We start from the raw sequence: 22195 nt of genomic DNA, 5'->3' as shown, positions 1-22195 counted from the left end.
TTTGATGTTCTTCAAGTGCATTTTTAGGTTCTTTCTTGGGTTCTCATCTCCTAATCCAAAAGCATGTTTGTAAGTTTCATGAGCCTCATTAAATGTCCGTTGAGTGTGTGTATTTGTATTGCTACTTTTATCACAGAAAAGAGTAGACCAAATATATTTCTGGCAATATATTTTTATATAGTATGGACATGCATAATAGGCACAAATCTTTTTCATATATAATTCATATCCAATGTTTTTCAGTGCAACCTAAATCTGGACTGTCATGTTACATTTCATCCAACTTAGCAACACTGAAATGTGACAAGAGAAAATGTTAAACAAGGTGCAAAAGAAGCGTACACCTTCTGAAAACAATGTGTTGCACGTAACATCGTATTATCTTTTGTGCAGGCATTTCACGTCAGGAGTGTAGAAGGCACATAAAGTCTGATAGTGGTCACATCTAAATTATGTCAGTTATATCACAACAAGGTAGAGCTCAGCAACGAATCAGAATTGAGTATTAACATGTTGAGTGTGTTCCCCACTTCTCACCTTTTAATTGATGCAGATAGGCACTCCCTGCAGAGTAGGTACAGAAAATGGATGGAAAATATTTTTTTATTTCAACCCAAATATTGCACGTTTAGTGAGCCAATATCAATTTATCTTTTCAACCCATTCTTTAGTAGCCTTTGGCAGCAGTATTAAACATCTATTTAACTTTACCACAGTATTGCCTTCACATGTATTTTCAAATGAGCAAGCAATAATGGTTTAGAAAACAGAACCACTGGCCGATGTTTTAAGAATCACAAGGTTAAGTGTTACACCTACTGATCAAGGACAAATTTAATGAGCAAAAATTGGGAATACAACAAAAATATCAACATTCACACTTTTTTACTAATTGCTTTATTAAAAAAAGAAAATAGAAGAGCAATAACATATAGTTTCCTACATAGATGACTGAGAGCATTCTTGAGTGGAGAACATACATCAACATTAGTACACTTTTTTTTTTTGCTATTTAAAGTACTGCTGATACAAAAAAATACCAACTAAAACCTTTTTTTTCTTTGCAGCAATAAGTAGTTTTAGAATTTTAAAAGTATTTGTTCTTCAAAAGACATTTGAACACTTTTCCACATTTTATATTTTCTGATTTGTTCAGATGGCCACCATGATCTCCTCCAGATTCTTCCGTTTCAAATCTGGCACAGTGGCGTCAGCTGCAGGATAACCCACAGGAAGCAGCATCAGCAGCTTCTCGTTGACCGGCCGCTTGAGGAGGAGCCTGAGCTGAGGGCCACAGTTTAGGGGCGTTGATGTGACGGTTACTAGGCCCACATTCTGACAAACAAAAAATCAGATTCTTTGTTTGAGATTATACTGTGTTTTTGGAAAAATGTTCAGAGAACATAATTGTGCATTGGGACAATTATTTAAAACAATAATTTTCATTTCATTTTGTGTCATTTGTATTTCAGAGAATATTTTGTATTTCTAACCTGCAAAGCAGCCAGGAGGATTCCACAAGAAATAGAGACACTGATTTCATTGTAATAGTGGGTCCTTTTCTTGCCATTTGGTAGAATCCCATAAGTCTGTTTAAAAATGAGAATCAGGTATGGAGCAACATCCAAATATTCTTTAATCCAGTTTGTCCTGTATTGCAGAAACAAGAGTGATTTATTAGGCATATTCTGTCCTTTTAATCATAATCATAATGGTAAAAAAGATGTGAAGTAAATATGTTCACCTTAGCCTGGCCAAATCATGGACCCACTTATCTCCCATCCTCTGGCGGTAGTTCACCTCCTCTTCTTCTTCCACAATAAGTCTGATCTTGTGCTTTGTGTCCATCTCTGACACTACAACAAACGTCCAGGGCTCTGTGTGAGCACCACTTGGTGCTGTCCCTAAAAAGAGATAGAACAAGCTGATGAGCACATTTAAAAATAAACTGATGGGATTTAAAAATCCCAGTTATGATGGCCTTTGTTGATCTTCAAATGCAGCAAAAAGCCAAACTGATAAGTTCCGTGCCTGCAGTGAGGATGACCTTATCGATGACTTCTCGTGGGACTGGCTCGGGGCTGATGAATCTGACAGATCTCCTCTGGTTCATCAAGGAGTAAAAGTCTTTGGACCTCTGCAGCATGGTCTCCTCTGGGTAGCGCTGTGGTGAATAGGGAACATGTGCAAGGGCTTCCTCTTCGTTGTTCTCCACCCATTCATCGTCATCTAAAATGATCTCAAAGAAATGAAACGTGCCTATGACATTTTTGTTAATCGGGGAATGTAAATAAAAAAGGAGACAGAGCCAACATATAGTCTGCCGTAACAAGGCACAGAGCTCTGACATCCTTGAGATGTATAAACTTTAATTATCTGGTATTAATAGTTCCAATTGATACCAGTTATCTTATACTCAATACGTTATTCAAAGTAGTTAAAAAGTTTATGTCTGAGAAAATCGAATAGATTCCATTGATGCATGGGTACTTTTCAACCTCGGTGATGTAATGTGGAGTACATTTATGCATAACGTATGAAGGTTTTAAACACAAGAAACTTCCCCATGCTTGTTTTGCTCATTATTTATTTTTTGGTTTGTTAATATGACTGTTAGTGTTGTATGTCCGTTTTTAATCATTGCTCGTTGTTATTTTTTTTATTTTAATTTATGTAAAGCCTTTTGCATCCGATGCAAGTGCAAAACATAAAAATCCTATTTTTCTCTGACTAGTAAAAAGAAACTGGAATTTACCTCCTCTTGCTATTTCTGTGTCATCCTGCAAGTCCTGGTCCACCCAGGGTCTGACCTCCTTTTTCGTAGGCTCTTTGGTTTGCTCTGCTACTCTCGGACTGGTCTCTGGTGCCCGAGATTTCAGAAACAAAAAGCCGGCCACCATGCACAGGATCAGAGCGAGGACGGGTGTGAGTTCAGACAGGAGAGCCATGACTGACTGAGCTCCTGCTAGTGGGAGCGGAACTACTGTACCGTTGCTGAGTGCAAACCTTGTGTTATAAAACACTGCTCTGTTATCTGAAGTGGGCCTTTATGCTGAGTCAGAACATGGGGAAAGGCGTATGAGCTTGGCACCCTGTTGATAAAAAACAATTCCAAGGATCACCAGGTCACACAAAAAACACACACACACACAAAAAAAAAACCTAAAAGTCTGCAAGTTTAAGTTTCAAAGTCCTGTACCGAGGTTAATATTCCACTTTCTTCTCCCTGTGCTACAAACTGAATAGTAAATCCAAATTGAAACACTTAACAAAAACCTTTAATAAAATATTGATTTTCATGGAGCAAATGAAATGAAAGTGTTTGGGATATAAGCAATTTTTTTGTTATGGTTTATCAGTTCTGAAACAAACAGATTTGGAAATCTCAGAAGCTTCTATAAAGAGGTGTGTTCAAATTCAAATGCAACTGCCTTTGAATCTGTCTGTGTGATTAAATTGAATTGAATCTTTTGCTTTGTTTTTCTTTTTTGTGATATTTAGAGCCAAATTAAAAACAAAAGATTTAGAAATGTGGTTGATGGTAGAAATACCTACATTATGTATTTTAAGGACATTTTTAATTTAAATCCATCTGTGAAAATTCCAATGAGGGTCAATCACCTTTACTTGTTGACCAAATTTATACCATTCCCGAATGTTAACTACATTTTTTTTATGTTCAGTTCCAAAAACAAGGAGTGTACCTATTTGAGCCAACAACATGAGATTTGATTTAATTACGGAAAACTTATTGAGAGTTTTCTCAGTGACGAAAAGTAACAAAACCTGATCTCTACCATGGTGTTATTGATGAATTCGGACAATAGGTGGCGCAAAAATTATTTGGCCAAGTTCTTTTTCTCTCTCTCTCTCTCTCTCTCTCTCTCTCTAAATGAAAAGAATGTAAATAGGGATACTGAGATTTTGTTTGTTTGTAGCTACAAACAAGAATACTTGAACAATTATTTTTGGCACTAATAATCTCTGGGGCGGCGAGATCTGAAACAGAATGTCCTGAATTTCATTATGCTGTCCAGTTTTTATGAGCTGCAAGTTAAAAACTTGTAATATAGATCACTCTGCGTGACCGATCTGAGTTTCAGATTTTGAACTAAATTGTTGGAATAGACGTCTCGGTGTTCATTAATATCTGCGCCTGTAAGTAAAATGATTGTCCGAATTGGGAAGCGGATTTTTCTCCTTCCCGCCTCTTGATGGCGCAACTGTCTTTAACACATGGTGCGCTAATGAAAACCATTGAGGGAAATCGAAAGATTCACTGCAAAAAATGATTTACGGCTGTTAACCGGACTTATTTTTGAATATGTACATTTTTAAACACCTTCACCTGCTAATGCGGCGTTCCTGTAGTAAACTCCTTTGTGTTTCTGTTCCATTGTCATCTCCATATTCCACAATTTCTTTTATTATTATTATTATTATTATTATTATTAATTGGAGTCTTTATTTTTATTTTTTTATTTCACCTCAAACCTCGACGTCTGCCATCCAGCATTTCTTGCAGCGCTCGCTCCGCCCTCTCGGCTTTCTACGGCGCTGCGCTTTAAATAGCAACTGTTTAAAAGCTGCTGCACATTCCCCTGTCTGCCGTGCAGCTCCGCAGTCTTTCTCTCCCCCCTCCCCTCCTGTCCACTCCATTAACACATTTAACAAAGCAACAAACCCTCTCATCCCGCTATGTCGGCCGCCAGCACCGAACCCAGTGCCCCTCTGCCCACCGCAGGCAGCCGCGTCTTCTTCCAAGGTGCGCCCGGTGTGGGCTGCGTGAGCTCCGGCCCCATCAACGGCGAGGACCCTGTCCAGAAGAAGCAGGGGAAAGTGACGGTCAAGTACGACAGGAAGGAGCTGCGGAAGAGACTCGTGCTGGAAGAATGGATCATCGAGGAGCTCAGCAAGTTGTATGACTGTGAGGTGAGTAAAGGACGGGTTACCCTCTGTCAGCGGGGGGCCCTTCAAATGCACAAGAAGATAGACGACCGGGAAAAAATAGTGCAGATTACTTTATGCGTGTTTCTGTGTCGTTTTTTTTTTTTTTTTTTTAATTGTAGTGTCAGTAAATCAGAGCTGCATCTGTTTTCCATGTGTAAAACAGACGTTTTACACATGAAAACTCAAAATCATAACAATATCACACATCAACATTTCACATCCAGGAGCTTGACTTTCTCATTTTCCTTTGCGCCAAGATGCTGAGGCTTTCAGACATCTATGTGTGCCGAGCTTTATTTGTTATCTCTGTCTCTGTCGTTGAGCAAGGGATGCCTGGGCCGGGGAGGAAAAGCAGCAGCAGCAGAGAAACCGCATGGTTGTCCTTTTACGCACCGGTCGCTTCCCCACCTCCAAGGAAGCTTGCAGTTGCGAAAAGGGAATTCTGTGTGCATCCATTTACATAGACCGTATAATTTCTCGTAAATGACACTAATGACAGTCCTTTCATCAATATCCTTTAAGCAAACCCCCAGCTGCTCGGTTTATTGTAGGTTTATGAGATGGCGCGTGCGTCCCAGTTCAGTCGTTTGACGTTTATGTGGCGACGGTTTTTGCCCTTTTAACCTATACTCACTCTTCTGCGGTGCATCTGTCCCTGCGCCTTATATTAGCCACCCCAATTACTGTGCGTGCGCACGTCTGCACGTCGCATTCTTTAACACTTTAAAAAGGGGGAAGGGAGGCCTTGTGTGCGCATGTGGAGAAAGAAAGAGAGAGAGTGTGTCAGAGGTCCGGATAGCAGCAAATCCCCCTCCAATAAACTCTCTGTTTCCCACATATACTATGCTGCCATGCAGAGCCATGTGGGGGTGTTGAGAAGATGGAAAGAAGGGCACTGGGTTAAAAGATGTGCTGATGCTGTGACTCTCCTCCCCAGCCAATCACCTCTTCTGGCTCGCAACCCTCTCCCTAATGCCAAGGGTCTGCACAAACACACATGTTCACACACAATACATCTGTCACTTCCAGTCAGGCATATATTTATGTATGTGCGTGGCTCACTCCATCTATCAATGGTATAATCCACACAGAGATTACGCCACTGAGAGATTCTAAAATGACCAGGGTGGAGTGGGGTACACACACCTTGAATTATTGGGATTTTATGAGACAGGAGAACATTAATAAGAGCTTAACTGTGTATCGAAAAGAAAATGTGGCTGATACTGTGAAATGCCACCCATTGCCTTCAGAAATCACCTGTTTACTCAGTGAAGGTTTTCTTCCAAAGCTTCACAGGTTTTAAAAAAACTCGAACCAATAAAAAGCATCACTGAAGCCGAAGAGCACCAAAGCCATTTAAGGGATTAATCGTTAGCCATGATAATGTAGAGAAGAATGCTGAAGTCTGAAAACAACATTCCCACACTGACGGATGGTGTGAGGATGCTTTTCTTCTTCAGGCACGTGAAGCTGGCAATGTTTGATTGGAAGATGGATGTTGCTGAAAACATGGAGATCCTGAAAGAGAAGCTGTTAAAGGCTACAAAACAGATGAGACTCCAGTTCACCTCCCAGCAGAACAATGACTCAACACAATCCAAAGCTACTGGAATGAGTCAAATCAAAGCATATTCATGTCAGAATGGTTTACAGGTAGAGGCATGCCCCAAAGGACTGAATAGCAACGCACGCAATACTTTTTACATTTTTGTTTGAAAAAGACAACAACAACAAAAACAAAGAAAATCAAATATATTTTTTCTTTCACTTGGCCATTGTGCTGGGTTTTATTTTGGTCTATCACGTATACTCCCAATACAATCCTTTAAAGATTGCGGCTTTATCAAAACAAAGCGTGCCAAAATATCAAGTGATTTGTGCATTGTGTACCGAAACTAAGCTCAGGCAAAAAAAAAAAAAAATCACAGTCCGACACTAACTGCCAGAACAGGTTTTTATACCTTCCCTTCTGCAATAAGAGAGAGCGTTGCAATGCAAATATTTTCCACACATGAGGTTAATAAACTCTACACGTGTGTGACGCTCCAAACTTCTCCCTCCCTCATGCTGAAAATGCCATGAGTGTTGCATTTACAGGACCTCTAACACAGACCGATGCCTTTTCATGTCTGTCAGTGGGTTTGTGAGCTTCTCCCTCTCTTTATAGCCCTGCTTATTTCTCTGTTGTGGTTCTTATTTGAGCTAAAATAAGCTGAAGCCTTGTTTCCAACTGTAATGGCTGAACATTTCAAAGCTGACTGAGTTCTTGGCTGCATGTCAGACTTCCACCAGCAGGATTTAGTCAATGCAAATTGAATGTTAGATTAATTATGAGCTAATATATTTTCATATTTTTTCTCTTGCATGGTATCCTGTCCATTTGACCTCTTTCCATATAGTGTGTACATCCATACACCAGCAGGGCATCTTTTCATATCTATTCACTTAGCCAATATAATATCCCATGATGATCCCCCTACGGCTCTCCAATAACCAGAGCGTTATTAGCCTGAGCTGAACTGGGATTTGGAAGGATTTCAATAAAAGCCGATAGTGAAAGCAGTCCCTGATGATGTCGACAAGTTGTACTTTCAGCACATTGTTAAAGATGTCTATCATTTCCTCGAGTGTTTGAGCAGGAGGTTGTTACTATATACTAGTGATCTTTATGGACATGACTGTAAGCAGGACGTCACATTCCAACCACTGTTGTAAATACCTTCATGCTGAAACCCAAATTGGTTTCGGTAGTGTTCTTTAAGCATGTGTGTGTTAGATACATGTAGAGGTGACTATGCTGTTCTTGCTGAAAGGTCATCCACTGTATTAGTTTCATAAGAAAACCTGATAGTACATTGGGGACTGTGATATAGGGGCTTGAGTTTGTCAGTGAAGTCCGGTTGTTTGTTGAGGCAGAAATGTGATAAAATGAACTAAACAGATTCCATTAGTAATGCAATTTGCTGTTCAGTGTTTGTCTTTGCATTGCAGTTCTTTTCTGAACAAACAGTCTTTTTCTCACATATATATTTTCTGTCAGCCACTGTGTGTTATGCTAACTGAACAAAAGAAGACAAAAGTCCTTGTTAGTTTGTAACTACTGACCCACCACCACACTCCTTCTCTTCTTTAACAGATTAAGTGGACTCTAATTGAGTGCCTGCTAATGCTGAGATCCAGTTTAGGTGATTAAAAGGCAAAATGTGTCAACGGACTGATGGATCTGTCTGTCTGAGAGCAATCAATGAAGATAATGCGAGACATAAACTCTTACTGGACAGCAGTAAATCATTATACACTTGCATTCTGCATGCTTTGTCATGTTTATGCCTTTCAGATACAAATGAGTGGAAGAAATGCCCTACTTTTCAGTGGCTCTGCCAGCTCAGGGTCTGTTGGTATACAAGGCTTCTGCCCTGAGGCTTTTACTGTCTGTGGGTTTGTATGAGGCCATGTGGCCTTTTTTTTAGGTTGAAGAGACTGGGCTACTCTTTAACAGTTGCTCAGTGGTGACTTTTCATACACTGATGAGCATGACAGTGATCTGACTGGTCAGTGTACATGTTCAGACCAAATGGAGCAAAAACAATCTCCTGATTTGAAGCACCTTCTTGTGGTTGATACCGTTGCTTCTGACTGCTGTTCCTGTTGTCCATGGATTATATAAGGTATGCAAGTTTGAAACTGAATTTTGTGTAAAAAATGCCTTCAGGTGATTTTTGTGTTTATGAATATGTGTACGGAAAAGAGAAATGTGCATTTTGTTGCTGATTTCTAACCTCCAAGTATCACTTTCAAGATGAAATGTCTTTCATCTTTCTGTCTCTCACTGCTTACCATCTGACGAGTCGAGACGGGAAGATTTTTCCTCCCCTGTGCATGTCGTGTGTTTTTTGCCGAGGAACAAGAGCAACCACGTGAGCCTCACATAGAACCAGAAGAGTAGAATTCAAGCCCAAGTCATTACACCGGTTCAATAGCACGCCTGGGAAAATATACATCGGCACTCATTGACAGGAGTATTACTTTACATACTGAGTTACCTAATGCATCATGCTATGAGCACACACAACAAACAAGCAAGTTTAGTGCCTTGCAAGCATTCTTACTAATAAAGAGTTTTCTCACTTTGTGACATTGCAACCTCAAAGAAGAAAAGATGTAATTATAAAACAGCATCTCAAGCTTTGAACCTTAATTCATCCAAAATCAACCATGGCTGCGATGTTCTATTCAATCAGAAAAGCAGCCCATAGACCCCTGAGAACTCTGGAGGGCCCACAGAGAACCATGATTCAGGTGGATTATCTCTTGACACTCAACAAATCTGGCCTTTGTTAGAGAGTGGCAAGAAGAAAGCCATTGCTGAAAAAAGGCCTGAAGAGGTCCTATGAGCCTCTTCAGGCCAGTTTAAGGAGCAATGTAGGGGAGACAATAAACATGTTGAAAGATATGCTGTGACTAAGAGAGACCAAAGCTGAGTTACTTGGTCTACAAGTCGTATGTGGTGGGAAGCTAAATCAATCATATTAATTGAGAGTTTTGGGAAAACTTGAAAATTGCTGTTTGCTTATGTTTTGTATCTGCCTTAGCTTGCTTAGCTTGGCAAAGAAAAACATAAGAAGGCCTTAGTCTGTACTGCAGATGTGTCTTGATGGAAGAAAATGCAACCTTCCACTTCACAATTATGTGCTACTTTGTGTTGGTTTTTCACTAAAAATAAAATCCAGAAGTATCTGGACAAAATGTGGAAAAGGTTCCATGGGTAAGGGCTTCTGCAAGTCACTGTAAACTCCACATACATCTCCGGTTATCAGAATTGGAGCTATTAATCAAATGATTACTGCTGCACTGACTGATCGACGGACTGAGAAATGAAGAAAGGTCAGTCTTCTGTTTACAATATCCATGCTTGGAAAGTTAGATATGATGGATCAAAATAGAAACTCGCCGAGTGTCTGTCTCTGAGCACACGTCCACACATTTCACTTGCACGCACACACACACACGCACCCCCCCCACCTGCCCCCCCCCCACACACACACACACACACGTGCATCTGCTGCTAAACAAATCAGAGGTGTTGACAAGGAGCCCTCTCGGCCAGCAGAAATCCACCAGCTGCTGAGACACACTGGCAGCACTGAGTGTCAATTTCAATAATCAACACTGAGCACAAAGGTTATGGCGTGTTTATTGGCTGTTCAGTTTTGCTTGTGCTAAATTTTTCTATCCTCCTTTCACTGTCTGCACTCGTCCACCTCAACTGACTTCATGCTTCTGCACTTCTACTTTGTGATCCTCCTTCCAGCACGCTCACTCTCTTCATGTGGGTTTCAATCAAATAGATATCAACCAAACAAACAGTGACCTGTAGCACATTGAAATGTAATTCTGTGTGCTGCTGAGGAATAGATATTATTGTGTCAGCTGTGTCAGCCAAGATATGCCTGGATTAAGTTAATATCAATGAATGAAATCCTGACAATTTCCTATTCTTATTGTTGATTTTTGTGTTTTTATGATGTAAAGCACTTTGAACTGCTTTGTTGGTGAAATGTATTATAAATATGATTGATTGATCGATAATTTACTTTTAAAATCAGTTCATTTCTCAGTCATTTTATCCTCATACCTACTAGACCTGGTTAACTACTGGTTTCTCTGTCAGGACGGCAATAAACACGCTGTTTAAAAACATCGACTCGCACTCTGTGCGCTCCAAAGTTGGAGGAGGAGATGCAAAACAGCATCTGCATTTGCAGAAAAAGAGAAGAGGCCGATGGTTGTTTTGACTCTCAAAAGGCAGACGGATGAGCTCCTATTCAAGAGTGCATTTGCTGTTTATCCACCTTTGCATGTGCAAAATGACTCATGCAAAAACTAAATTGCATGGGTTCAGTAAGGAAGTGCTTTCATTTTTCAAACAAATCTGGATCTTATTTCCAGCTAGTTTGTTTTATTCTCACCTACATTACAGTTTTCAAAAACCGAGAAACTTTTCATTTAAATACATTCTTTAGCACTCTGTTCTGTTTGCTGGATGGCTGACTGCTTTTGACCTCAATCCTATCTATGTTTTTATGCCGATCATTCGCTTTGTATTGAGGGCAAAGGTCTACATTGGCTTCAGCTGTTGATTCATTTGCCTCAGGGAAGAACTGTTTGGATTTCGAGTACAGTAACATTATATCTATCTGCCTTACATGTCCAGGTCTGATATATTCCTGATAGAGAATGAATAGGCTTATTTAACTGTTAAATATATACAAGGATTTTAACCAGAGGTGATTCTGTCTAGCAACAGCATGTCACTGTGTGTAGATGTGAGCTGTTGATGAGGCTGCTGATGGAAACTGTTTATGAAGAGCTTCAAGAGGGGGATTAGTTACAACATAGAAGACACTAAGAATAATTAACTGCAGATTGTGAAACATCCATCATCTGAGCTCATACAGAATAAGGTTTAATAAAAGCTTAGTGGAGTGCATGCTGTGTTTACTCAAGTTATGAATGTAATGTGGTCAGCTTGACAGTAGAATCTGGTTAGAATATGCGCAATCAACAGCTAAAGAGACAAAAAAGTGAAACCAGATATTTACATGCACTATAAAATACATGCATGAAGATATGAAGAAATGAATTGAAGGTTCTCTAAAAAACTTCATTCTGGAACTTCTCCAATCAAAATATGTATAGATGTTTCTTGCTGTCCTAATAAAGAAAATGTTTAGTTCAATTTTAATTTAGTTTATTTATTTAATGCCAGTTCACAACATGCCGTCTCAGGGCACATGACCAAAAAATGCCATTTCAATTCAAAAACGTGTCCATTCCAACTGATCCTACTTAACAAAGTTCATTAAGGTCAGTTCATTATTGAAATTAGTGTAACAAGCCATACTGTCTTTCAGCACGGAATGACAGTAGAAAATCACTTGCATTGACTTTACATAAATTCCTCATACTGAGCAAGCACACAGAGACAGTGGAAAGTAAAATCTCCCCATACACAGGAAGAACCTGCCTCGGCCATCTCAACTGACTGGAAGTTTGAAACAAAAGAACTGACATAGACGTACTTTCTATTCTGATAAAAAATAAAAAGTTGGAGAGAGAAATGGTTTAATTGTTGGCAGCTTTATCTCAACCAGTGACTGACTGACTAAGCAGTCTAAGTTGATGGCAGACAGTAGGAACTTTATGAAATAGTGTATATAAATGTCAGCCACAGCACACAAAACAGAAATGCTTTATGTTAAAGATAATATTAGAGATCCACTTGAAAACAGTGGTATTACTACACTAATAGTTTACAGTCAGGGTAAATGTTTTTAATTTTATGCATGCAGAAGTTTAGAGGGTCACTGTCATGCTAATTAATTGTATGTTCAATGTTAATTTTAGGATTTTTCTGTCCCAATCCTCTGTTTTCTAGCAGTTCTCCTATTTGATGTAGTGTCCTCTGGAGTAGCTGAATCAGCATGAGAAAGAGCTGTGACTGCAGCTGCTAGCATCACCCAGTAAAGTCACATCCTTCGTGCTCTATGGTTTCAGCAAACTGCTGCACCAAACGACAACAGGGAGGTGTTTGAAAGTGGGGGAGGGCCAAGAGCCACGTAATCCACAAGGGCCTTAACAGTAACCTTGGCAAAGTCTCTCTTCTCTTCTGAACTCCTTCTATTGTTTGTCTATTTCCCTCATTTTGAATCTTTCCCATTCAAAATTACAGTGACAGTCATTTTCCCATCACACACTGTCAATTCTCTGTGTTTTTACTTCCTCCACCCTTAATAACTTAATTTCAGGGGATGATTTCAGCCCACCTTGAGCTCCCCGGCACTTTGATGTGACACAGTGTGGCAGAATATAGAGGAAGAAAGCTGAGCTGGGAGATTTTAGTGTTGCACAATCCTCCTCTTCCTTCGCCTCATCATCATCATCACAATGACCCACTTATCGGTGCTCGCTTCATCTCTCTGCATCTGAGTTGTATGTCTTTCTTATTGTAGTTAATCTTGTAGCTTTTACCAACTGTTGTTTTGCTTCTCTGTGTGTTCTGTACCAATCACAATTTTAGGATTTAATATTAGATTCCTTATGTTTGCTTCTTTTGGACCACATTCTCTTCCTTTTTTTCTTGCCTTTCAGCTTCAGTGAGGTGAAAAGGGTATTCGTGCCTCTTGAACTTTCATATTTGTAAAGTCAGAGCCACAAACTTCTATGTTTTTTTTTTTTTTCTGAGAGTGTGTGCGACAGAGCAACCATTTTCAGAAGAAGAAAGGGAGTGGCGTGGGGTTGAAAGTGAAAATGTAAAGAAGCAGAAAGAGAAGACAAGAGGACACTCTAGAAGTCTACTTCTACACTGAATCCACAGTGAGAAACAACATTTGCTCATATAACAACTACGTAGGCGAATCTGTAAACACCTGAACCCAAACATAATTTTTAATAAGCTGATGAAATAGACAGTCCATTTGACCTGGGGATATTGATGAACTGAAACCATCAACAAGACTTTATTAGCTTGTGGATAACCATCTATTTTAGAACTGCAATTATATGAAACCGGCCTGTCTGGTTCACATAAGAGGGTTATGAATAGGGATGTCAGTGAATCATTCATTCAAGTAAAGCAATTGCTCACACCTTTGTTCAGAGACACTGTTTGAATAAGGTCTAAATGGAGTTTGTGTTGACTCACAGGGTTGGGCTTCTCGCATTAGCTTAGATTCACCAGAATGAAAACGCTGCCGGCTGCTGAGCTGACGGTGAAAACAAGCCTGACACAGATGAGCTCTCAGCTGTCTGCACACATTGCCAGGCTCACAGTCCAGCTTTGTGTTTTTCTATCGGGCTTTCAGTTCATAGCTGGTTCTCGCGCACAGTCTTCACAAAGTTGCCTTGATTACAAAAAACACTGCTCCTTGTGCCCATATCCTCTGAACACACCATGTCTTTCATCATTATTTCTCTCATTTGCAAATGCAAATGCAAAAAAAAAAAAAATTAAAAAAAATATAATAATAATAATAACCAACTGCTACTTCTACGTGTAGCAAATAAGGATTTAAGTGCACTTTTAGCAATTGCTTCTTTATTTTAAAATGTTTGCATAGATGATTTACTTGTGTTGTCTGCAGTTACTATTAACTTTCCCTGCTGCAGGCACTGAAAATAATCTAATTGGGAGTAGTTGCATGGATTCAGACTAATATAATTACTCACACTCCACTGTGAAGGACTAAATATGTGCAATGTCTTCCTGTGACAGCTTCTTTTAATATCAAGATTTTTTATGTAGCCTGGCAATTGCTCACGGTCATGCTTCACACTCCAGCCATGTGTGATGTCATCACCATTCACAGGGATGTAGGGTGATGGACTGCCTGCTGACAAGTGAAACAATCAGACTCTCACAGAAGTTAGTGAGTGAGTGATGACCCCACAGACAGATAGAGAGAAAGACTGAGGGGACTGACCTTTGCTTCCTGTCCTCAAACTCCAAGGGACAAACTTTGTGGAGTCATCAATTCACTTTAGGTCATCTGTCGGATTTAGATAATGGACTGAGTTGACAGAAAGATAGCAGGAGGGCAATCCTGGAAGGAAACCTGTTAGAACACTTCTGACTGGGGTAAACGTTCACCTTCTGGTCAGAAATTGAACCAGTAGAAGTTCAGAGCTTCATTCAAATAAAAACCTATGAGAAGATTTAGTTTAAGATCTTCCCTGATTGCTTCTCAAAGACCTGAACTATGAATGGAAATAGTTTTGTGTAATGTTAACTTAAATGTTCAGACCAAAGTCGGTTACAAGGGCAGAGTTTTTTATTTTTCTACATTACATCACTTTGCTTCATTTGTCTTGACTGAGACTATAGTTAAGTCATTTAACACCAATAGCTGCTGTTTGGTATAAGTAGTACACTTGTGCAACTTTGAAATCAGTATATGGAAACATGGAAAAACATCAGACAATAACGTGTGTCTAAATAAGTCTACCAAAGGGTCAAACCCTAGTAGCCAGAATAGATCTAAGGACAATAAAGTAAATATTCTGAAGTGGTGAAAAGCCTCCTTTTGTCTCAAAGCTGAAAAGTTTTATGTGAGGAAGGTGGGATCCAAAGCAGCTCACCTGGAGGAATGATCCAACATTCCAGCAAACTACTGTGAGAAGCTTGCCAAAGGATATCCAACATGTTTTAAAAGTTAAATCTACCAAGTACTAAGAAAACATAAGTAAACTTCAGAATATAAAGATTAAATCATATAAAAATGCAAAAACAAAATCTACTCTTATTCATCTGGCATTGAGCAAGCAAATAATTTTAGACAAAGACTAGGGAATTTTATGTCAGACAGTGGCAAAAAAAAAATAATAATACAGTGTACGCAAAAATCTGGTTTCAACTGATATTTAATCTATTAACCATCAAACCCAAGTTTTATGGAGATTTGCTCCACAGGCTTACTTCTTTTCCCATCAACAGTTCTGTCATATTAATTTGCATTTGGAAGATTTTAGCATTAGACTTTAAGAATGCATGTTTTTTTGCATTGTTACTTGAATGGTTATGATTTGCACTGATTTCAGTGTGTTCTTATTATCCTGCCCACACAGAACGAAGCCGACTGACTACATTTCTGGGAGCTAATATCATCCCTGCTTTAATGCTCTTTGTCTTAATACCATGCTGTGCTCCTGGCTATATGAAAGACACACACACACATACACATGAGCCCTGGATAACATTCCTGTTGCTGTGTTAGAGTAGAGATGAGAAATTATCTCACAGGCATTGTTATGAAACGATGGTTCGCAAGTAGCTGTGAGCAACATTTCCGTGCCGCTGTACGTTAGATTGAACCTCCTTGGCGTCAGTAAGGAGATTCATTTTAATCTTTGTGAAACAAAGACAGAAATATGGCCTTCTGGCTTAAAAAAACTTTTTTTTATTATTTTTGGCAAAATGGATTTAAATGTCAAATGGCAGAATAGAAAAAAAGACATATCTTGAATATGTTCACATCAAATTTAAAGAAAAAAAAAGAGCATTTGAAAAAGTTGCAAACAAAAAACAAACAAAAATAGTCAGTAAATCTTCAAAGAGGAAACGGATTAAAACGGTTTCAGCAAGTTGAGCATATTCTGAGCAGAGGTTTTGTTTCAAAGTAATGAAACAAAACCTACAAGTAAACCACAAGTAAAGAACAATGTGCAAAAATAACCCCAGAGAGTTTTGCCTGGGTTGCTCACAAAAACCTGACCACCCACTTGGAAGATAGCAGAAGGTGATCAAATATCTCCACTGACTTGTTTGACAGCAGCAGATGCTTAAGTGTTTGTTGTAAATGTCAAGCAAACAAAGGTGAAAAAACAACTGGATTCCCAGGCTCAGTTCCTTTAAGAGCCTTAGCTCAATGCTTCCCAAAAGGACAGCATTTGTAGAACACGTCATGCGGTGTCTGGGGGAAAGGTTTATCCTCCCTGCTTGCTTCCTCTGCAAAAACCTTGTGGCGAAATAAAATGAAGCATTGGAGCTTTGATGTGGTGTTGAGCTGAAAGCAGCCTCCAACCACTGAGCCGCTAAACGGCCCAACCCCGGCACAATGACATTTCCAAATGATGTATGTCCCTAGCAGGCAGGCACACAGAGTGGTTTGGGTGTTTATAAGCCTCTTGCCAACACAAATATTCCAGTTGCATTTTTTTAAATTAAATATTCTACTTTCTTATCTTGTTTGCACATTTAAAGCATTTCCATCTGTTCTCTAACAAAGGGTTATTTTGTGTTTCAGGAGGACGAGATGCCAGAGGTAGAGATTGACATTGATGACTTGTTGGAGGTCAACAGTGATGATGAGAGAGCCAGCAAACTACAGGTAAATGTGTGTTTATATGTGTGTATGTGGTTGTGTGTATCTACAAGTCTTTCGCAGAGATGATTGGTCACAGAGCGAATGAGAAATCCTTGATAGAGATGTGGTGGTTGATTGGTTCTTAAGCAGTCTGGGTATTCAGTAAAGATATAACTGTTAATATCATGTGAATATAAAGGCAATTGGTAAAAATAAACATGTTGTAATAAATTAAATACCCATAGGTAAAACTTGGATATTATTAGTTTGTTTCAAGAGTTGCTGTGTAAGGCTTTGTGTAAACTTTGCTTTCTTGTCTAAGCAAAGTCTGAAATTTATTTATTATTGGCAGATTAGCTGCCCTGCATTTGATGAGAGCATGCTTCCTTCAGGTCCTAAAGACTTGACACTTAATTTGAGAGACATGACTTGTGAACGTTCCTCAAGTCTGCTAATTAGCAATTTATTCGTAAAATCTCAGAACCTTTTGAACATTTAATTAAATACATATATGCTCATCTGAATGAAGGCTAGACTCCAACAACCAATGGAGAATGTGAGTTTCTGTCAATAAGAGTTAGAAGTGCAGAATCTGCTGAGGTTTTAAAAACAGCGGTAAATAATTTCCTCCTAACAACTGTTTCCCCCTCTTCTTTTCACAGGAATCGTTAACAGACTGCTTCAAACCCACAGAGGTGAGCTTCTTTGGAGCACAAAAACCATTAGAGGCAAAGCCTGCACTCACCATGTTCTAGTATGCTAATGAATACCTAATTAACTATGCGTGCACAAGCACAAATAAGCTACCTGATGTAGGAATTCATAATATTCATTACTTGCAGTATACATACTGACGTGTTCAGAGAGATAAGAGTCTGGTTTTAGATGAGGTTGCATGAGGCTATTTGCATGATTAAAGTTTTTAAAAACCAATCACATTAATTCCACACATGGCAAATTTTCCCCCATCTGTCATCGTCACTGTGTGTGGTTTTATTACAAGGTCATTGCTGTTTAGCTACAGTAACAGTTGTTGAGCTATGCAACCTATACACCTTCAACTACATAACTCCATAACAGTACTAATTTTTTTTAAATACCTATTAATTATATTTAGCTTTACGGAACCCTAAAACCAATGTTTGATGCTCAAAACAATTCTGTACCCATTTGGACTTTGTTTAAATGTGTTTTTCGTAACATTTCGGCTGTACCTACCCACTCTCAGGAATAAAAATGGTGCACACAGATACCCTTCCTCTCAGCCAAGTGGAAATAAGAAGTGAAAGACAGGGGGTAATTGATATACAAGATGAATGTGAACGAAAGGTGAAAGGACTGTGAGATTGCTTCTTGAAGGCAGAGTGGGGAAGATAACAGGAGATTAAAGACATGAGGTGAGAGGGGGAGTGATGAGGCAGAGTGGGTTGTTCGGGTTAAATGAAAAAACACCTGCTGGGTAAAAGATGAATGCAGATAGGAAGGGGGAGACATCTGGAATTGGATCGTGAGCACTGTCCTGTATAATAAGGTAGTTAACACTGAAACCAGACCTTGACATAACCTCTTGCTTGATTCTGAGAGTGCGTGTCACAATAATCTTTACAATGTTTGATCAATTAAATTAAATAATTAAATGTACTAGTGTGTTTTAATCTGAAATGATTTTAGCTCATTTAGCTTGTCTACCTTTGTAGTCCATTAAAGTGTTGATTCTTGTGCATCTGAAAATGACTTTAAGCTACTTATTTTGGGAAATTTGGCCGTTATCTACTCATTGAAATGAGGAATAGCTTTGCGAAGTCCAACCAGCACTGAACAAAGGTTGAAGACTCAAAAAATAAATTTTCAGGAAGGCATTTAAATGACTCCTTCACTGAATTTAATGTGTATTTCTGAACAGTCTAACTTTGTTTTACTTTTCTTCTTCAGAACTTTGTCAGTGAGTTGCTGTGCAGGATAAGGGGGATGAGGAAACTCAGCGCTCCAACCAAGAAGGGCCTATAATGGCTTACTTGTCCAGTATCTACCAACCATAAACTATGTCACTACAGCTTCACCTACTTTACTCACCCAACATAAAGTGTCGTAATACAGAATTGTTTATCAAACCTCTAGGAAACACCCCGTAATCTGCCAACATTCACCACAATATCCATAATCTGGCACCCGTCATTCATTTTAAAGCACAGAGGATTACAAGTCATGATAACATAACTGTTGACAGTTACTTACGCAAAAAAAAAAAGAACGAAAAAACAGTGTGTGTTTTGAGCGAAGGATAAAATGTCAAGACCAGGAATGTTCCTGGACTGTGAGTATATTTATAACAAAAATATCACCACCTAAATCTACATGTTCAGTTCACACATTTTTAAGACCAACCTTCCAAAGAATAAAAAAAACAACCTTCAAAACAAAACAAGGACAAAATTAATCAAGGGAGGTGGTAAAAAAAATATTTACTATAGGTGCACAATCAGCTGAAGCTCCATAAAAACACAATTCTTCATTATAAGTTTTTTCTTCTTTTACTGGAGTGTCTGTTGTTACGTCAAAAAAAGTGGTTATTTATTGTTCTTGAGTCAAAAGTTGTTTTCAGCTGTTTTTTCTCGTCAGTTTTTTGTCCACATCATGTCAGTGCTATCACATGTGAAGGAGAGCTGTTCTTTTGATTTTTAAGCGCATTATAATTATACATTACGAATCTATTCACTCTTTTGTTTTATGTAAAACCTCTTAATGGAGTGGCGATATATTTAACGAAACATTACCAATATTTTTGCTAGTTATTTAATGTTGTACTTTTCATCTCAGCAAGGCATGATGGGTGTTGCAGTTCTCTGTTCGAGACTACAAAAACCTGTATGATTGGCAGCCTTTCATCGATCGTGTTCTTTGTGCTCCGTCTGCGGGCTGATGTGACCATTTATGCTCCAACATTGAAGGTTATTCTCATTGGCTTCATTTACCTCTGCTAACATGAATTTTCTGATAATGGACAATGTTGCCTTTAAGGACATTCAGGATGAGTTCCAATTTTGTCAGCAGCAAGCCTCAGCTACCGACAGCTGAAGAGTAAATGTCGTGAGGTCAAACTCTGAAGCAGTAGATTGGTTGTAAAGAGTTCACACTATCGAAATGTTAAAAGTGACTACAATTTTTGGGTTTAAACCCCCCCGCCCCCCAAAAAAACAATAATGTGGTTGCACATCCACAAGGTAATGCTTTGTCGCAACTCCTTTGGATTTTATTATCACACCACCCTCATGCATCAAGACCTGGCAAAGTTTGCAGACTGCAATTCAAAATTGTGAAATTGTATTTTGTGTTCTTGTGATTGACTCTTTTTGACATTGAGATCCTTCTGATGATTTAAAAGCTCTACGCAAACCATGGCTTTCTCTCTGACATGGAAAAACCCACTACAGTTGTGGAATTGTATTTAGTGTTAATCAGAGCCACTTTGATTAACACCACAATTTTCCCACAATACTAAAGTTGTAAATTTTTATTGAGATGCTTAAAGGTCATATTAAAAGTGGAAAAGTTTAAGCATCCCAAAAAATTTCCCATTCAAACAAAGGCGTTGTAACTTTTTAGATCCATTTGAAAGGCAACACTCCAATAAGCCATGTTCTGTAATTGAGGGTGTGCCAAACGTATCACATCCAAAACATCATATGTCACGAATCATAAATCTCACACTGAATTTTAAACCAGACTGTTTTTTAGGTTATAACTAAGTCAATACAAACTTTAAGGCGTTTAAACCTTTGCATTTTGCAGAGAATGTTGCAACTGCATATTACCGGGTTTAAAAGAATGGGTGAAGGTATCAATTAATGATGGTGGCCTTTTATTACACCAACAACACCAACAAACCTGTAGACTCTGATACAATCATGCTTTATGGCTTTGGGCTCAGTAATTTGCAAAGTAGTTGTACCAGTTAGATCAGGGCAGGCTTACACCTGCCACTGGATCCATCAACTTCTAAAGAAAAAAGCAGAACAATGTTGGATTAAAGCATAAGAGAGACACCCAAATGCATGCTAAATCAGAGATTCATAGAGAGTATAATATAACCTTATATTTAAGCAAAAAAAAGCATCTTTTTTTGACTTGCCTAAGATGTATGACTTTGTAGATCAATTACTGTGGAGTCAACGTGAGTGTCACGTTGGAAAGAATCCAGGAAAAATTTAAATGGTGCTGATTTTGATGTTCTTCCCAGAATTTAGTTGTGTATAAAAAAAAAGCGTTTTCACTGATGAATGATGCCAGAGAAATGTGTTTGAAAGAAACATGTCTGTTTGAAAACTGGATTTTATCTTTTCTTTTTTTTTTTTTCTCAGTGGGTACTTGCCCAGTTAAGGCTATAACATGTAACAAAGATCGTATGTTTGCCAGATGAAGCCATTAATGGAAATTGGGATGCATTTTGGGTTTTTGTTGAGGTTATTTAAACTATTTTCTCTCAAGGATCAGTTCAGGGACAAGAGGCTGATATTTTCTAAGTTATTGGATTTCATGTGGAGAGTGTTTTGAAAGTGACTGTTTTAGAAAGCTTTACATTTGCATGAATTTTTAAAGTAGCATGTTGAGGTGAAATATTTTTTGCCCAAAGTTGTGTTTTTTTATTATTATTATTTGATAAATTAAAAACTTTCCTTTTTATACATTTACAATGATTAATGCTGTTGCTTTTATCACTGATGCTAGGAATAACCTATTCAGGTTTTAAGCTGAACTTTTATTTCGTACATCCACAATGAGTATTCCTGTTTATAAAATGTAATGTGGTGTGTGGTTTGTTTTTTGCTGATAATAAAAATAAATTTAAAAAAAGCAGAATACTTGTGTATTGTTTGAAAAACAAATTCCTGTGTGTGCAATTTTCTTACAGAGGAATGCGATTCTGGCATGTTAGTATTTATTTATATTAAAAGGTATAAATGTCAGACTACTGTACTCACAAATATTCATTATGTGTCCATTTGCAGCTTTGCAGCTCATGTGGGATATTCTTCCACATGAGTGTGTCGAGGAGCATATTACATCTTTATAGTTGGCAGTAGATTAGTAGGACACCCCCATACGCTGTCTGGTTCCGCAAAGAACTCATCAGGGTATGACGTTATTGCTCAGTGTGTGCATGATTAGCTTTCCTCAGTGAGGCATCTACCCCCCATATGGGCTAGCCTACTGGCCTACTGTACCCTGTTGCTGGGTAGAAATGTTCATTGAAGCCTTATGTTCAAGAGAGACCAAAACAGAAGTACAGTTTATAGAATGTTAAAATGTGGCCACTTATTTTCCCACCAAGAGAATGTGAAAGTGGTGGTTTTGCATCTTTACCAATTTATTTTTTAAGAAGA

General features: G+C 38.6%; 2 protein-coding genes across 2 annotated transcripts; one reads left to right on the top strand and one right to left on the bottom strand.

The window, feature by feature from the left end:
- Positions 1 to 646: 646 nt before the first annotated feature.
- Positions 647 to 3071, bottom strand: LOC129369104 (iodotyrosine deiodinase-like). Its single transcript, XM_055044432.1, has 5 exons — positions 2756 to 3071; positions 2032 to 2229; positions 1745 to 1904; positions 1494 to 1650; positions 647 to 1335 (listed from the first exon to the last, which is right to left on the bottom strand). The coding sequence occupies exons 1-5, from the start codon at positions 2946 to 2948 to the stop codon at positions 1153 to 1155; spliced, it is 891 nt and encodes a 296-aa protein (XP_054900407.1). The 5' UTR covers positions 2949 to 3071; the 3' UTR covers positions 647 to 1152.
- A 1511-nt stretch (positions 3072 to 4582) lies between these two features.
- On the top strand, positions 4583 to 21660 carry LOC129368934 (protein phosphatase 1 regulatory subunit 14C-like). Its single transcript, XM_055044111.1, has 4 exons — positions 4583 to 4932; positions 16755 to 16838; positions 17477 to 17509; positions 18747 to 21660. The coding sequence occupies exons 1-4, from the start codon at positions 4699 to 4701 to the stop codon at positions 18819 to 18821; spliced, it is 426 nt and encodes a 141-aa protein (XP_054900086.1). The 5' UTR covers positions 4583 to 4698; the 3' UTR covers positions 18822 to 21660.
- The last annotated feature ends 535 nt before the right edge of the window (positions 21661 to 22195 follow it).

Source organism: Poeciliopsis prolifica, unplaced genomic scaffold, assembly GCF_027474105.1.
Source record: "Poeciliopsis prolifica strain line A6 unplaced genomic scaffold, Auburn_PproV2 SCAFFOLD020, whole genome shotgun sequence".
NCBI classification, from domain to species: domain Eukaryota; kingdom Metazoa; phylum Chordata; class Actinopteri; order Cyprinodontiformes; family Poeciliidae; genus Poeciliopsis; species Poeciliopsis prolifica.
This window is presented reverse-complemented; position numbering and strand designations above follow the sequence as displayed.

Bases quoted from the DNA above. Each gene is read 5' to 3' on its own strand.
- LOC129369104 (XM_055044432.1), bottom strand. From the start codon at position 2,948: ATGGCTCTCCTGTCTGAACTCACACCCGTCCTCGCTCTGATCCTGTGC. The intron at 2,230-2,755 runs GTAAATTCCAGT...AGATCATTTTAG, and splicing joins CACAGAAATAGCAAGAGGAG to ATGACGATGAATGGGTGGAG. The intron at 1,336-1,493 runs GTTAGAAATACA...TTTGTTTGTCAG, and splicing joins TCCTCCTGGCTGCTTTGCAG to AATGTGGGCCTAGTAACCGT.
- LOC129368934 (XM_055044111.1), top strand. From the start codon at position 4,699: ATGTCGGCCGCCAGCACCGAACCCAGTGCCCCTCTGCCCACCGCAGGC. The intron at 4,933-16,754 runs GTGAGTAAAGGA...TTTGTGTTTCAG, and splicing joins GCAAGTTGTATGACTGTGAG to GAGGACGAGATGCCAGAGGT. The intron at 17,510-18,746 runs GTGAGCTTCTTT...TTTCTTCTTCAG, and splicing joins ACTGCTTCAAACCCACAGAG to AACTTTGTCAGTGAGTTGCT.